This window comes from Podarcis gaigeae, assembly GCF_964106915.1.
Source record: "Podarcis gaigeae genome assembly, chromosome: Z".
NCBI classification, from domain to species: domain Eukaryota; kingdom Metazoa; phylum Chordata; class Lepidosauria; order Squamata; family Lacertidae; genus Podarcis; species Podarcis gaigeae.
The window spans coordinates 17,832,083-17,849,332 of NC_139691.1; the positions used below are offsets into that span (position 1 = coordinate 17,832,083).

The window sequence follows — 17,250 nt, forward strand, 5'->3', positions numbered from 1 at the left end:
CAGGGTTGCATTTAGGCAAATTTTAGACACTGGACTTTATTATTTCTATTTTATCATTACTAAAAGGATTACTGTTATTTCATTTTAGAAGTGATCTTTATACAGTGATACCTTGGGTTACATATGCTTCAGGTTACAGACGCTTCAGGTTACAGACTCCACTAACCCAGAAATAGTACCTCGGGTTAAGAACTTTGCTTCAGGATGAGAACAGAAATCATGCAGCAGCAGCACGTCGGCAGTGGAAGGCCCCATTAGCTAAAGTGGTGCTTCAGGTTAAGAACAGTTTCTGGTTAAGAACGGACTTCCGGAACAAATTAAGTTCTTAACCTGAGGTACCACTGTACCCTAATTTTTAAATTGTTCTGACTCTTGAAGTTTTTACCATGAAATTGATTCAGTATCTTAAAGGAAGTGATTCATATTGTTGTTAGTTGGCTTCCATTTTTCTTGGGAGACAATGGAGGAGTGTGCCTTCGGAGGTAAAGTCAAGCTGTTAGAGAGTTACTGTGCCTGCTGTGGCTGTAGAGACCGATACGGGAGAGACATGTTTAATTGCAGCTGGGGCAGATGAAGGTGTTCAGTTTCACTCCTTCAGGTGCACTATGGCGTTTCTTATCTCTGCACTCCTCCCAGCAGTCATTCCTCCCCTCGTCACTGCTGTGGATACACAACCTGACTATCTTTCTCCAGGTCCTGTGGCCATCCCCACATGGCAGGATTCATGTTGCCAGCCTTCATTTGCAGACATCTTTATAATGCAGAGTTGGTCTGCCAGCAAGCCTAATGCCTGAGGCCAGCTCCCTGTAAAGCTCCCTAATAAAAATAAAACAAAATTATTTCACAATTAAAGACAGTTTAAAACAGCCGTCAACCCATTAAAGCATTAAAACTGGTGCACTTTTCCCCACACCTCCAGATACACAACCAGCTTGTCTCATAATTCTTTGTGCAAGGGTTCCTCAGGCAGCACCTGGTTCAGGGTGATGTCTGGAGAGGCTGAACTGGGCCATAGCTGTCAACTTTTTCCTTTTTTTAAGGGAAAATCTTATTCGGAATAAGGGCATTTCCCTTAAAAAAAGGGAAATGTTGACAGCTATGAACTGGGCCCTTCAGTAGAAAGTGGGCAAGCCCTTGTGCTCCCCCTCCTTGAGCTTGAAGGAGCTTCAGGCCCCAGGTGTCGAGCATGGGACCCAGACTGTCAGCAAAGATGGACCTGTCCATCTCTCTTTTCCAAGTCCCAGCCTCCACACCTGCAACAAAAGCCAAGACTGTTCTCTGCGTTGTGACTAATCTTCCTGGTGGGAACCTGCATTCAGATGGTACCTCTCTTGCTATACTTAGTTCCAATTTTGTTTTAATGAGCTCTTTTAATGCCTCACATTGTTCAGCAAATTGTTGTTGTTGTACAGCAAATTCCTTCCTCAAACTCCCTTCTCCCTCTCACAGGGGAGGCGCCGTGTTATCTCCAGCCTGTTCAAATCTCAGTTCAGCTGCGTTCTTTGTCTCCTGCTTTTTTACATGGTTTGTATGATCTCCATTTTTGCTTTGTGAAGGGCCCACGGACATCTCCTTATCTTCTCTACTAATTTGAGAGCTAGTAGCAGGTCGGAAATTCCTCTCGCAGCCAGATTTTACAGGCTGCTAGCCAGCTCTCCAGGATTAAGCAGCTACCTTCAGTAGCAAAACAATGTTAGCCAGCCTATATGTCACTGGGTGTAATTGTCCACAACTTACTTCCATAAAGCAGCATTCTCAAAACACAAGCCTGGTAGACCTCATCTTGGTATGGACATTAGCATCACATTCTCCAATACCCTTTTAGAGAGGTGAGCCATTGCCGTAGCTGCCTTGCCAATACACTTGTCTAGCTCAGCATCAGTGGAAAGCTTGGTAGTTATGGTAGAGCCCAGGTAGACAAAACCATCCATTACTTCAAGCAGGTGGTCACCAATGTTGATGCATGGAGTGCTGGCAACATCCTGATCCAATATGTTGGTCTTTGCCAGGCTGATCATGAGGCCAAACTCCATACAGACTTGGGCAAAGTGGCTAATTCCTGTAGAGCTTCCTTGGAGTGCACTTTCAAGTCTATGTCATCTGCAAACAACGTATATCAGATAAGGACCCATCTGTCTTTTGTCTTGGCATGGAGACATGCCAGGTTGAACAGACCTCTATTGCTCCTTGGATGGAAGCACATACCATTTTCAGTCAAAGTGAAGGCATAGGATGAGCAACAGGAGAGAAGAATATGCCAAAGAGAACACAGCCCTATTTCCCACCTCACTTTATAGGGAAGGCATCTGAGGATGAGACTTCATATTGGATGGTGTAGCACTTGTTTTTGTGAAAGGACACAATCATATTGTGGAGCTAAGGTGGGCATCCTATCTTACTAAACAGTGTGAAGAGTCTTTTTTGGCTGATGAGGTCAAAAGCCTTGCCAGGTTTAAGAAGATGATGAACAGCAGGCATCTCTGCTATCAGCATTTCTTCTGTAGTTGGTGCAGGGACAAAATCATGTTGACTGTTGACCTCTGAGCTCTAAAGCAGCATTGACAGGGTAGACCCTGTCAGTGAGTAACCGTAATCTGTTGAGAACTACATGAGCAAAGGCTTTCCCCACAGTATGCAGCAGGGAGATTCCACAGTAGTTGTTACAGTCATGGCTGTCACTTGTGGCCCCTTCCAACTCGTGTGGAGATGCGTCATGAGGGAGGAATTGAGGCCGGCTTTCAGCACTTCAGTTAGGATTCCATCCTGCCCTGGGGTTTTACCACATGCCTGAGAGTTAATGGTGTTCTTCAGCTCATCAAGGGAGGGAGGGACTTCCAGCTCTTCCAAGAGAGGCAGAGTCTGGATGCTGTCAACCGCTGTGTCAACGACCATGTTTTCCCATCAGTACAGTTCTTGATAGTGCTCTGTCCATCACTTCATCTGCTTGCTGTGGTCTGTGGTGATCTTTCCAGACCAGATTTTCAGAGGTGGTGTTTTTCTGAGTGTTGGTCCAAAAGCTTTCTTCATGTCTGTACAGATGTACCTCGGGTTACAGATGCTTCAGGTTACAGACGCTTCAGGTTACAGACTCCGCTAACCCAGAAATAGTACCTCGGGTTAAGAACTTTGCTTCAGGATGAGAACAGAAATTGTGTGATGGAGGCTCAGTGACAGCAGGAGGCCCCATTAGCTAAAGTGGTACCTCAGGTTAAGAACAGTTTCAGATTAAGAACGGACCTTCAGAACGAATTAAGTTCTTAATCCCAGGTACCACTGTATACATTTTGTGAGCAATGCAGGTGTGAGCAGTGAGTTGGATGCTCTGACACAGCTTTAGCAGGGCGCCAGCTCCTGGGAGCCGAGCCCTTTTGGGTCCTCTCAATATTTTTGGGGTTGGGGCCTGCTCTCTCCCAATGTCCCAAAAACATGGAGGTGAAGAGCTCTAGCGGCCACTTCCTTCTCCTGACAGTGCCAGGTGAAGGCAGAGGAGGAGCCGCTGGTCATTGAAGCTGCGCAGCCACCATGTTTGGCTCCACCCCTGGCTCCTTCTGATGTCCTGCCATCACACATGCAATGTCCCCCCCCATCACCCTTGTAAGCCAGCACCTCTGGCCAGTAGTCATTGACACATTGCCTGGCAATCTGCTGGGCACTAAATCCTTTACTTTCTCAGTGCAGCAAGTGTCTTTTCACAGGGTGTTTGCTTGTAGTTCACAAGAGTCTCATGCTTTGCAATGATAACAGGCTCCATGTCCTTCATGTCGGCCTCCAACTAGTCAAGGATCTGTTGTTCTCTTTTGCCAAAGAAGGACATAGCTGTGTTGAAGGCTGGCTCTTTGATGTGGTTCCCCCTTGTTTTGACAATATCTCTGGGGCAGTTCAGTAGAGCTTGTTCAATGGAATCAGAGAAGTACTCACAAATTTCAGGTATGACTGTTCTGGCAGTGTTGATTTGAGGCCACACTTTCTGCTTTGTGCTATGGGCCCCCTGTGGCTGGATAAGGATTTTGTTCATCACCAGAGTGTGATCTGTGTAGCAATCAACACTGTGGTAGCTCCATGCAACATGAACAAACTTCAGTGCCAATTCCCAGGTTACAATCAAGTCTAGCTGATGCCAGTGACCCTGGATGTCTCCAGGACATTGTGTTTTGTCTTGGTAGAGAAGATAATGTTCGTGCCGCAGAGGCTGTGATACAAGCACTGCTCAAGCAGCCTTTGTTTTTGTTCATGCTGCCAATACCAAAGTGACCAATGCAGTTGCACCATATTTGATGATCGCCCCCAACTCTGGCATTGAAACCTCCCAGCAGGAAGCCTGGGACCCTCCTGACAGCCTGGTTTAGTTCCTTGTAGAACTGGTCCTTAGTTTGTATGTCAGAGCACACAGTGGGAACATAGACACTCAATATGTTAACCAGACTGGAGGTGGTTGAGAGGCAAAGGGAAAGCAAGCATTCTCAGTTAGCAGTTCTATCAAATACAGCAGGAAGTTCCTCACTGAGAAGCCATGAATACATAGGTCTTCTGGATGCCCTCCTTGCCAGAAGAGGATGTGGTCCTTTCTCCAAGGCAGCCATTCAAAGTGAGTCTGGTCTCCTGTAAAGTGACAATGTCAATGTTGAGCGTTTTCTGCTCATGGTCAATGATGGCTGTCTTCCATGAGTTGCTGACCTGCAGCATGGACAAGCTAGGGCACATGGTCCTGACACTCTAGCTTTCTAGGCACAAGAGGGTTTGTTTCTTTTCTTCTTTTACCTGGTGCAGTGGTTTGGTCCACTTGTCAAGTGATACTGTAAGCTCTAAGCATTCATTGTAGCAGGTGGACGGTGGCGGATCAGCACCTTATTGACCAGGGGCTGCCTGGCTTAAAGTGGACGATAGCTGACCAGTGAGACATCATGATCTCTTCCACCAATGAAGGCAACCCATAGTGTTCATACCTTATGCCATTCAGGTTGAGATTATAACTCGTAACTGCTGCCTCCCCCACCACAGGTACTGCCCCTCCCCTAACACCCCATACACCCCAAAAAGTGGATCAGATAAATATTAGTAGCACCAGCAGCAGTAATACTAGTATTAATCTTTTGATTAGATTTTGTAACTACACGGCAGGTTAAAACAATCTGAAGATAGAATATCAAAAACAGAGTACAATTCTACAGTGCTGGGTAGGTCTCCAAATACATTTCTTAGGTGCCATAGGCTTTTGAGATGGCAATGTCTATCACTTTCCTCCTTTCAAAATGGGGCAAGCCAACCCTGCTACATTATGTTCTTTTTCTGCTGAGCAGAGCCATGGATGGTGTTTGAGTCCCAAACTCATGCCCTGAGTGTAACAGGCTCATTTTCTCCTTATCAGGAGTGGTTGCTATTCTTTAAACTGTGGGGAGCTTTCTAGGTCATATGTAATTCAGCCACAACCTGGGGTGTATGGGGGCAGGGGGAACACATCATGCTCCTTCTGGGGTAGTTTGTCCACCTTCGGACCCCACCCTGCGCTCAGCTCTCACCTGTGGCTCCTAGAAGCTATTGGCATTTGACAGCAGGCACACCCTGGGAAATGAATTCAACTAGCCAGCTAAGCCAGGTGAGGGGAGCCGATGGGTCTCAAAATCTGAGCTAGGGACCTGTTTACCCCCTGCATGCAAAGATAGGGTCCAGTGGATTGAGGAGCTGAGACTGATACGGTGTCTAATGATCAAGAAGATGGTTTCTGCATGTGCTGGAGAGGAAAGTGAGGGGCAGAAGGAGCTCCTCAATCTGGGAAGGTTGGAGGTTTAACCTAGAAGGAAAATTCTGGCCTTAAACCTCTGCTGCCTTGTGGCTATGCTCATTAGGAACAGAGGCTTTGGAAGTAAACCCTGAGGAATAATCTCTATCCACTGCATTGTGGGACATCTTTGGGAGAGGAAAAGGCAAAGGAATAAACCTTGTATGCCTCCGTCCAGCAACTCCTGCGGCCAAGTTGGTGCCAAAGGTATTGCTCCGCTTTGCTTTGGATTGAGAGGGGAGTCTTGCCATCTGAGCAGCCCAGGACCTCCATGCACACTGTCCAGGCTTACACCCCAGAGAGGTCACTTCGATGCTGAAAACGCAGCAACAATGCTGCGAGAAGCAGCAGTTACAGCCACAGCAGGCACTGTAACCTTCCAGCAGTTTGACTTCACCCCCAAAGGTGCACTCCTCCATTGTCTCATGGGACAGACAGATGCCAAACCAACCCTAATTCAGAACCATGAGGATTAGAACCTTATTTCATTTTTAAGGCTTATCACTTAAGCCTTTGGACAACACAAAAAAGGTCCCAGGTTGAATTCCTGATGACATCTCCTGGTGGGGCTGAGGGAAGAGACAGTGGTGGAGCATTCCCCTCAGCGCCTGGGGCAGGTGCACATGTGCCAGGGCATGCGCAGCACACCATGGACACCGGGCATGCCGCTGGAGTGACCCTGGTTCTCTGGCTGGCTGGCTTTGAGGGGCACATTCATAGCGCCCTGCAAACCCAGAGTTGCTTTGTGAGACTCGCGGGGGTGGCACTGGGCTTGCAAGGAGCTTGGGCACCCTCCAGCTGGAGGGCAGCTGGGAGGGAAATGGCAGTTCAGGAACCCTGTGAGCCCAGCCCCAAGCTGCTTTTGCAAGCAGCGCTGAGCTCTTCGGGTACCTGGGCTGCTGCATCTTTCTCAGGCACCCTCTCAGCTGGAGGGTGGTTGAGAAGGAAGATGCCCTGTGACCCTCAAAAAAAACAAAAAACTGTGCCCGGGGCAGCCCCCAGCCCTCCCACTACGCCTCTGGGAAAGACTCTCACCTTGAACCCTGGAGAGCCATTGTTACTAGTCAGTAAAGACAGTACTGAGCTGGTTGATCAACGATTTGACTCTGTAGAAGGCAGCTTCCACCGTTTCTATCTATGGCAGCCCTTCATCCAGAACGATGAGGACTAGAATCTTAGGATAAGGGCCATATAGCTCTCAGTTGGTGGGCTTAAGCTTTGCATGCAGGATGAGGCAGCATCCTATGTCCCTAGCAGGGGTGACAACTTGAATAAAATATTGAGGTGGGTGTGTGGCAGGTAAGCCCCGCCCCGCATAATCGATCACAGGACATGGCAGGCAACACACCATTTGACTCGCAATGCCCACCAACTTTAGGGTCCCTTAAGCCCCCTCAAGTATTTTATGTGGGGGACAAAGGGAGCCTGGTTGTAGGAGTTGGTTCCTAAGGTCCCTAGGAAATATCCCGCTCCGAACCTCCCCCTCCCTAAAATCCCAGCTGCGCGCGCCCTGGGACCCGGACAATGCCCCGTCGCTGCTAGACCTGTCGGCCGTCAGGTTACCCCTTGGCGGGGTCCCTTTTGCAATTTCAGCTGCGGGCGGTGGAAGGGGAGAAGCAGCAAAGCGAGTGAGCGAGTGAGTGAGAGAGACAGAAACAGAGCGGGGCACGCGCGGGCGCGCACACACACCCGAGTACTTTAGTTATATTGTTGGGTGAGTTTGCAACAACTCCCTCCGTCTCGGCTTCGCGCGGACCCCGTGGGAGCGGAATTTTGACTCGCCTCTCGCTGGGACTTTCTTGGCGGCGTTTTCCTATCCAGACCTAGAGACAGTCACATTCATCTTTTTTATTTTTCTTCCAAGTGTGGGGTGGAGTAGAGGAGGAGCAGGAAAGAGAGGGGCGAAAGGGGGGAGACCCCCCCAATCAACAAATCAATCTCCAAACAGCCAACCTTTGCACAAGTAATTCTTGCGGAGAGGGGGCAAAAAAATCACTTAAATCTGCCTCCTAAAAAAAACCCCAAACCCTTCTTCCGGCTTTGATTTTTTTTTTGGTCCTGTGAGGTTTCTTCTTCTTTCTTTGCTCCCCTTCCTTTTTTAATTAAAAAGAAAAAAGAAATTCCTCCACCGATCGCTCTCCCACAAATCGCGTTTGGCATGAGTTAAACCAGAAACGATGGACACCAAGCATTTTCTTCCATTGGGTGAGTTTTATTGGCTGATTTTCCTCGGCTTCTAATTTTTTTTAAAAAAAAGAAAGCAAGCGGGGCGGCGTGGTGGTGGTGGGGAGCTGGAGAGGGGCCGCTTCGGGAAAAAAAATGCAAAGCTATATATATTGTAATATCTCTATGTTGCCAGTGGTACACACACACACACAGAGACAGACACACACACAGACACAATATTGAGTGTCGTGGAAAGGGATCTGGGAAATGGAGTGTGTTGTGGGGGAGGTAAAATGTCTTTATTACGGCAGCCGATCTTTTGATCACAGAGAAGGTCCGAGCTCTCCGCTCTCTCTCTAGGGGGGAGGGGAAAGGGGGTGGCCAGGAGCGAAAACCCCTTTGATAACATTTCAAAGAAGCGGCCTTGTCAATTTCACAAGGCTCCCTAGTCGTTTTCACTCTCCCGGTGCAAATCATGGGCAAATCAGGGCAGGCCACGGCGATCTGTTGTGTTGCTTTTGTGTTGCATTTGATTTTTCTTTTAAATGCTTTTTTAAAAAAGTGATCTCTGCAAATTTGCATGGAGCGCCTTGGGACAGTCCAAGGAAGAGCCCATGCATTCCCACCCCCCCAAAAAAACCCTACTGTTAATTGCTGGGGGGAGGGAATGGGTTTGTTGTTGTTGTTTGAGGGGAAGACACCGTTTCTGGGATCGGGACTGGCTGCGTTTCCTTTTTCGCCTTTGGAAGTTGGCAGTGGGTTGAGCGATTGAACGTGGGGCGGAGTGGAGGGGGAGGGAGAGAGATCCGAAAGAGGCTTTCAAAATCGAGAGGAAAAAAGGCCTGATCTTGCAACTGTTGCAAAACTCCGGCGGTGATCCCACCACGGTGAGGGAAAGTTTCTCTTCAAAAGAAAAATAGCAGAAAAGTGATCCAGTCCAGCTCTGCGTTTTGACTTTTGAGTTCTGAATAGAATAAGCAGCTCCTTGTGATTTTAGGGGGCGGGCTTTTTAAGCAGGAAAAACTGTTTTGGTTAACAATTTCTACTTCTGGATTTTAGGGGGATTTGTAATTTTTTTTTATCCCGCCCCCCTTGGGGGAAGGCAAGTCCTGAATCCTAGCTTTAACTGTAGCTTTAAAGAACGCACCTATTGCTCTTCCCTCACCCCCATAATATTTCTTCCCTCCTTTAATTTTTATTTCTCTTTAAATCTATTTTCAATGCATCTTCTCCTCCCAAAAATCTCTCCAAAAGCACAATGCATTTGGTAGAACTATTTACAAAGTCTGTGAGGGTTACAGCCAGCCTTGATCTAGGAGCCTGGTCTTGACAGAAATATTGGATGATGAGGGGATTCCGCGACACCACTCCCACCCCCAGTCTTACACCTCCTTCTTCTCCTCCTTTCCTTCTCTTTCAAATTAATTTCCACCTGTGATTTTTTCTTCTTCCTTATTTATGACAAGAGTTTCAATCACTTTTCAGCCCTGTTCTGACTTGCTAGTCTTTGCCACTGTCTGGATTTCTCCCTCTCTTCCCCCCCCCCCCTCTCCTGGTTGATGCTCACGGCTGAACATGATAAAAGTTCTGAGAAGCAGGTTCAGTGTGGCCTCTTTCTGTGGTTTGCCTCATGATGTGCTGCATTTGGAGATAGCTAGGGTCGGGGGCTGCATTTGCACCCGTCTCTTAATAATCTCTTAACCACCAGGGTTGGTGCCACTGGAAAGGGCAAATTGATGGCTACTAGCCACAGTGCTATGCTCTGACTGACAGCAACACTTCTGAATACCAGTTGCTGTAAACTGCAGGAGGGGAGAGGGCTCCTGCTTTTGGGCTTCCCATTCAGGTACCTGGTTGGCCATGGTAAGAACAGGATGCTGGACTAGATGGACCACTGACCTGAATGAGCAAGTTTGCCTTATGTTTTTTAGTGTTGCCTTGGGTTTGATTCCTTCCATTCACAAACTTTGTAGTGAACTAGTCCCAAAATTGTGCATCCATGACAAAGGTTGTCTTCATCATATCCCCCCATGATCTGATCTTATTTTTATTCACTCTGCCCTGTTTCTTTGGTCCTTTGCATCTGTAATCGATTTGCAATGTGCTCTGAGATGGTAAGAGTGAGAGATGATAATGCCTAATAAATAACGAATAAAATGTGTGAACTGTGCGGATAAAACCCTCCTTCTACAGCCTCCAAGGAATTTGCTTTCCTCTTGCATACAGAATGTCCCAGGTTCAGTTGCCAATTGCATCTCCAGGTAGATTCTGAGAAGGTCCCCTGACTGAAAAGGCAGAGACCTATTTCTGCCACTCAGCGCAGACAGCATTGAGCTCAGTGGACCAATGGGCAAACTCAATATGAGACAGTTTATTTATTTAGAAGCATGAGGACTGGGCTATTAGTTTGGAGGAAGGAGCACAACTCAGTGGCTGAGCACCTGCTTTGCATGCAGAATGTCCCAGGTTCAATCCTCACCTGCATTTCCAGGTAGGGCTGCAAATATCCCCTGCCTGAAACCCTGGAGAGCCGCTGTCAGTGTAGATTGTACTGAGCTAGAAAGTCCAGTAGTCTGATTCAGGATAAGGCAGCTCCCTACATCCCTGTTCAACTGAACCCTTTATCCAGAATGATGAGGACTAGAATAATTACTTTATTATTTTGGGGATTGTTGCTTTGCATGCAGAAGGGTTCCAGGTTCATTCTGTGACATCTTCAGGACAGGGTAGGCAGAGACCCTCTGCTTGAACTCCTGGCGAGCTGCTACCAGTCAGCTACCAGGGGTCTGACTCAGTAGAAAGTGGCTATGCTCACTGACAGTAGGGTTCACACACACATATGAGCCCCCAAATGGTTCAGTTGGTTGGACCATGGTGTTGATCATGCCAGGGTTGCAGGTTTGATTCCTGTATGGGACAGCTGCATGTTCCTGCATTCCAGGGTGGTGGACTGCATGACCCTCAGGGTCCCTTCCTACTCTTCTATAACTCTGTGTTAAGATTTCTGCATTGCAGGGGGTTGAACTAGATGACCCTCAGGGTCTCTTCCAACTCTGAGATTCTTTGATTCTATGAAACAGCAAGCACAATATTCCCATTTAGGTACCTGCAAATTTTTAGAATTTGATGCAGAGGGCTTGAGTCTATGAAAACTTATGTCATAATAAATGCATTGGTCTTGAAGGCAGGGAGTGAGGAACAGGAGTCCTGGGAGGCTGAAGTGGCCCTCCAGCATGCTCTACTTGGCTCTCAGGGCATCCCCCAAGCCACATTCTCTTCCTAGACCACACCCCTCTCTGGCCCTGCTCCTTAACAACGGCTTTTGTCTGGCTGCAATGTGTCCTTGATCTGTGATGATGCCTTTTGCTTTGCCTGGACAGAGGATGGAGGAGGCGTGTGGGTGTTGAAACTAGTCTACTGCACAAAGATAAAATTCACATCTGCTCCTCTGCTCACCTTTTCCTCTAGCCTTTCCCACAACTGGCTCATGGCCTCTGGAAGGTTGCTAAGAAAGTTGTGGAGACAAACTTAAAAACCTTACCATCCAAAGGCAGAAGACTGTGGTCATTTCTCTGTCTGTATGGCCCCCTCAGACTGATTTCCCAACCACGCCCAATTACAGTGCTATCTTCTGGCTTTTATTTATTTTTTTTACTCCCAAGACTCCCAACTCCCAAGTTTTTGGAAGGCAACTGAGTCATGTGTTGTGGGTATGATGGAATAATTCTCTCTTTTGTGCTGCTACTGGGTGTGTGTGTAGAAGAGGTGCCTCAAGATAACCCATGAAGAGCTCGAAAGGATGCCATCCACTCTTCCTGGATTCTTGGTACTCCTCCACCCTGAAAGCGAGAGAGGGGTTAAGGCACACAGTGAAACCCCATCTAGACTTCATTTTTTTGACTTGCTGTGAGTCAGGGTTTGCCTTCAGCCAAGCCATTGGGCATGGATGTGCCTCAGGTTTGTGGCTTTGCCTCCACAGTCTGCTTCTGAATACCAGTTGCTGGAAGCAGCAGGACAGGAGAGTGTTCTTGTGCTCAGGTTCTGCTTGAAGGCTTTGCATTGGAGCATCTGGTTGGCCAACCTCAGAACGGGATGCTGGAATATGATGAGCCCTCTTTAGCCTGATCCAGCAGCCAGTCCCTTAAGGAGACCGGCTGTGATAGCAGAACCATGCCCAAGGGTTTCCTGTCCAGCTACTGGAAAGGATATGTTGTTGCACTCAGGTCCTGATTGAGGGTTTCCCATTAGGGCATCCAGTTGGGTGCTGTGAGAATAAGATGCTGGACTAGATGGACTTGATCCTGCAAGCTCTTCTTATCATCTTATGACTAGATGGGCCAATTGTTTGATCCTGAAGTTGATCACCCTGCTTTACCAAGTGGCCTGAAGGTTGTCTATGGAGGGATGTGGACCTTGGGCTTTGCAAAATGAGAGGACTGTCCTTGTCCTCCTGAAAGCTGGTTTTGAACTAGGATGACTGGGGTGCCGTCATGCTTGCAAACGGGACAAAGGTCTGGTTTCTGCACCACCAGCACCCCGCTCCCCATTTCTGCGTAGGCAATCTTGCAATTTCATAATGAAATGTTAAAATATTGTTTTCACAGGGAAGAATTGCCCTTGGGACTATTTTGTTCAAAACACAGCAATTGCTAAGAAGAACTAGAAGAAAAAGGAAAAAAAAAAGATTAAATCCCCCTTTATATGTCAACAGCATAGGTTAAACATGTTTCTTCATGTTTGCTTTGCTCTTCAAAACCAGATAGTGCTGCCTAGCCCTGCAGTGCTGGGGCCTCTAGTATCTCAGAAGCCACCTTTTGTGCCTTTGCATGTGTGACTGCAAGTTAGCAGCCCCCTCTCCACAGATACACAACTCCAAGCATTCTGAAAGGAACCGGGTTATATTGCCCCCCCTCCCCCTAAAATGTTTACTGTGAGAACATCTCTGGCCAAACGTGTGGCCCAGGCCTTTCATAGATAAAAGTTTTCCTCTCTTTGTTGTAGTGCAAGATCTCATGGACACCCAGCAAAGCTGGATGTTGGAATATCCAAGGAGGGATAAAAATTATTTTATTTGTTTGTTAAAATTTATACACCACCACTCGAAAAGTTGCACACCACTTAAAAAACAACAACAAAGCAAAACCTCAAAGCAGTTTTACAAAAAAAGTTAAAACAGTAAAATTATCAATATGAAAAGTTAACATCAATAATTTAAAACATTCCAAAAGTTAAAACAACTGATTAAAACTCTCATCAACTTTGTAAACATCTGGGCAGACTTGTCTAAAGAAGAATGCTTTTATTAGGCACTGAAGAGAGTACAGTGGTACCTCGGGTTACATACGCTTCAGGTTACAGACGCTTCAGGTTACAGACTCCGCTAACTTGGAAGTAGTACCTCTGGTTAAGAGCTTTGCTTCAGGATGAGAACAGAAATCGTGCGGCGGCAGCGAGAGGCCCCATTAGCTAAAGTGGTGCTTCAGGTTAAGAAGGGAACTCCGGAATGAATGATGTATGTAACCAGAGGTACCACTGTACAGTGAAGGAACTTGCTTGATCTCAATAGGCAGGGAGTCCTTTGGGGGGGGGGGGAATTGTCACCATCAATCCTAAAGGAAATTCAGTCCAAAAGAAAGTCCTTCTTCATGCAGTGCAAACTATGAAATTTATTCCCACAGGAGGCAGAGATGGCCACCAACTTTGATGGCTTTAAAAGAGGATTTAGAGTCAAATTCACAGAGGAGAGGGCTATCAGTGGCTACTGGCCACAATGGCTGTGCTCTGCCTCCCCAGTTGGAGCCAGCAATTATTCTGAATGCCGGTTGCTGGAAACCACAGGAGGGGAAAGGGCTGCTCTTGTGCTCAGGTCCTGCTTGTGGGCTTCCTATAATGGGCATCTGGTTGGCCAATGCGAGAACAGGATGCTGGAGGAGGTGGGCCACTAGCCTGATCCAGCAGAGTGCTTCTTTACCATTTCAGACACCATGTGCAATTCCTAACATTCAGGGATGTCAAAGTGAATGGGTCCCAGAGTTTTGCATTGCTGGCTGGGAGCCCGGGGTAACCTTTCATACTTTTTATTCTTTAGCAAACGGCCTTTTATCAAGAGCTAAGAGGCAGTCCAGGATTTTAGGTATCCATTACTGTTGTTGTTCTTGGCAATGGGCAATGCCATTTCCATGCCAGGTCTTGGAGAGAGAAAATCCCAAATCAAAGCAGAATCAGCACATTGACATGGAGATGGGGATCTCTGCTTCATTGTGGTCAAACATCAAATTTCTGGGCTGCTATAGGATTCTGCTTTTTGTGTGTATCTGTATGAGGGACAGGGTGTTTTCTCTAATTATAACAACTACAGTGGTACCTCTGGATGCGAACAGGATCTGTTCTGGAGCCCCGTTCACATCCAGAAGCGAACACAACCCGGCGACTCGCCGCTTCTGCACATGCGTGTGACGTCATTTTGACCATCTGCGCATGCGCGAGCAGCAAAACCTGGAAGTAACCTGGAAGTTGCCGCAGCACGCAACCCGAAAATACTGTATTTTTTGCTCTATAGGACACGCCGGGCCATAGGACACACCTTGTTTTAGAGGGGGAGAACAAGGAAAAAAAATTCTCCCCCTCTCTGCTCAGCGTCCCTTCAGCAAAGCGGCAGGAGAAAGGGAACCCCTTCCATTTCTCCTCCCGCTTAGTTGAAGGGGTGCTGTGCAGCTCTCCCTCTCTGCTGAAGCCAGGAGAGCAAGACTCTCCTGGCTTCGGCGAAAGGAACCTGAAGCCTGCGGAGCCCAGCGGGAGCTCGTGCCACGCTCCGAAGGCTTCAGGCGGCTACCCCTGAAGCCTGGAGAGCGAGAGGGGTCGGTGCGCACCGACCCCTCTCGCTCTCCAGGCTTCAGTGAAAGCAACGTGAAGCCTCCGGAGCGCGGAGGGAGCGCTCCCTCTGCGCTTCGGAGGCTTCACGTTGCTATCGCTGAAGCCAAGGAGCCTGCATTCGCTCCATAGGACACACACACATTTCCCCTTAATTTTTGGAGGGGGAAAAGTGCGTCCTATAGAGCGAAAAATACGGTACGTATCCCGAAGCTACTTCAACCCGAGGTATGACTGTACTACTACTATTACTACTACAATGCTTTCAAGTAAGGATGACATCAAGTATCTTTTGGGACTGATATGGGATCACTATCTCGAAGACGATGGCAAACCCCTTAGGGCAGTACCCAACTAGCGCATTCCACAGGTGCAAGCATTTCCTCTCTTTTTTCTTTTAGCGCATGTATATATCACCATTTCCTCCAAGGAGCTACTTGATTTTCTTCCTCCTCATTTAATCCCCACACCAACCCTGTGAGGTAGGTTGGGCTGCGAGGCAGGGACTTGGACACACCTGGGGTGCTTCATGGCCAGATTGAAATGTTGGATCTTGTTGTCTTAGATTCTCATTTAATCCCCACAACAACTGCATGTGGCAGGTCACCCTGAGAGGGAGGAACTGACTCCCAAGTTTCATGGCTGAGTCCTGGATTTGAACCCATGTCTCTTAGGTCCACCAGTCTAACCATTACAGCACGCTGGCACTTTATGCAATATTACAGATACATTTTTTAAACATTGCTCAGCATATCAATAATATTTTTCTATTTTTAAAAGATACCCTTTTGTAAAAACTCTTCCGCCTTCCTCAGGAGAAGCTTGTGTTCTTTCTTTCCCTTCGTGTTCAAGGGACAGAAGGGGCTTGTGTGAGAACAGGGGTTGGGGGCCATAGAAGAAACGGTACCTTAAGCATGATCAGAAATACTGAGTTGTACTCAAAAATAGATAGATAATTCCAAAATAAAATCATATGTAACAAACCATAAGTCTTGTGTTTTCATTTACACTGATCTCCTCTTCAATACCTTTACTTGATATTTCTTGCTGCTTTCTGCTTTCCTTATAGAATCTTTATAAAAAAATCAAATCTCTTAAATCCTATACCAATCTTTAACAATTTCAATTAATCCCTTCACCTCCCTCCCCCACAGCCCAGTATTTCCCTCCACCTGTGTGCGATCTTCTTTACCTGCTATTATTTTTGTTGCGTTATTCACTTTATTTGTTATTCCATCCTTAATATATTATTATCCTATCTCCTTGCGCCTTTTAAACTTTTGCATATTAATTTTTGAGCTCCAGCACAGTTGATTTTTATTCATAAGGAGGGGTGATGCGGAGCACCTGTGACCGTCCTTATGTTGCCCATCATCCATCATCATGGTTTGGGGTTGCTGATGGTAGTTGGCTCACCAGCAACTGGAGAGTCACAGGCTCCCCTTCCTTTTATTTATTTCATAAAATTTATACACCACTTGATTGTAAACCCTCCCCCCCCCAAATGAACCAATAAGAAAAAATAAACAGCAATAATGTAAGGCGTTGAAAAATTCACATAAGAATAGACTATAAACCGATTAAAACTCACACCAACATTCTAAACATCTGGGGCAGCTTGTTTAAACGAAAATGTTTTTAGCAGGTGCTGAAAAAAGCACAGTGAAGGCGCCTGCCAAGTAGCAATGGGCAGGGAGCGCCAAAATGTTGGGACTGCTAAACTAAAGGATTGAGTTCCTACAAATGCAGAACCAACCAAATTTTGATGTCCTTTTAGGAACTGAAATGGATCAAATGCTGCTTCTTTCAAAGGAGAAACTTGGCTTGGGGTTTTTTTTTTGGGGGGGGGGTCTTCAAGCCCAGCCCACTTAACTACTTTTATGGCAGCTGAGGAAAGTTTCTTTTGTCCATCTTCCCTGTTCTGTTTACAAGTCAGGTTTTATTTCTGGGGAGTCTTGAATTTGGACCTCCTGTGAACTATGGTGACCCGCCCCCCCTTGGCCTTATTGGGGCTGCAGACGGTCACCCCGCCCCCCAAATGAAAGGGGCAGCCCTGATCTTGGGGGCCCATAAAGTGGGTAATGGCTTTCCCAGCTGTTTCTCTGCCTTAAAAAAAAGTTTATGGTGTTTCCCTCCCCACAATGGTGCTGCTTTTTCAGATGCTTTTATGGATGTGGGCGGGGGAGCGAGCAGGTTGATGGGGTGCAGGATGTGAAGAGAGGGAAAGAGCAAAATAACGGCCCCCTCCTACAGACTTCAAGGCATCTGCAGGGGTGTTTATCCAAGAGCCAGACTTGGGTTTGGGTGTGAAAGTCAGGTGACACATCGTTGAGAAAAGGACCAGAATGGAGTCACATTCAAAGCAGGGCTAGACTGAAGCCAGCTTTGCAGGTCAAGTCCAAATATGTTGATGCTAGTCCACATTATTCTTTTCTTTT

The 17,250-nt window shown here is 47.1% G+C and overlaps 1 protein-coding gene across 9 annotated transcripts in view; it reads left to right on the plus strand.

Annotated features, from left to right (window-relative positions):
* Window positions 1-7,361: 7,361 nt before the first annotated feature.
* RXRA (retinoid X receptor alpha) overlaps window positions 7,362-17,250 on the plus strand; it is a 124,220-nt gene continuing 114,331 nt past the window's right edge. For 3 of the 9 annotated variants that reach the window (XM_083722332.1, XM_083722333.1, XM_083722335.1), the window contains exon 1: window positions 7,401-7,981. In XM_083722332.1, the coding sequence (XP_083578458.1) occupies window positions 7,954-7,981 (28 nt within the window). In that variant the 5' untranslated portion in view covers window positions 7,401-7,953. Of the gene's footprint in view, window positions 7,982-17,250 lie in introns of all 9 variants that reach the window. The other 6 variants (XM_083722334.1, XM_083722336.1, XM_083722338.1 and 3 more) reach the window with 4 other exon arrangements.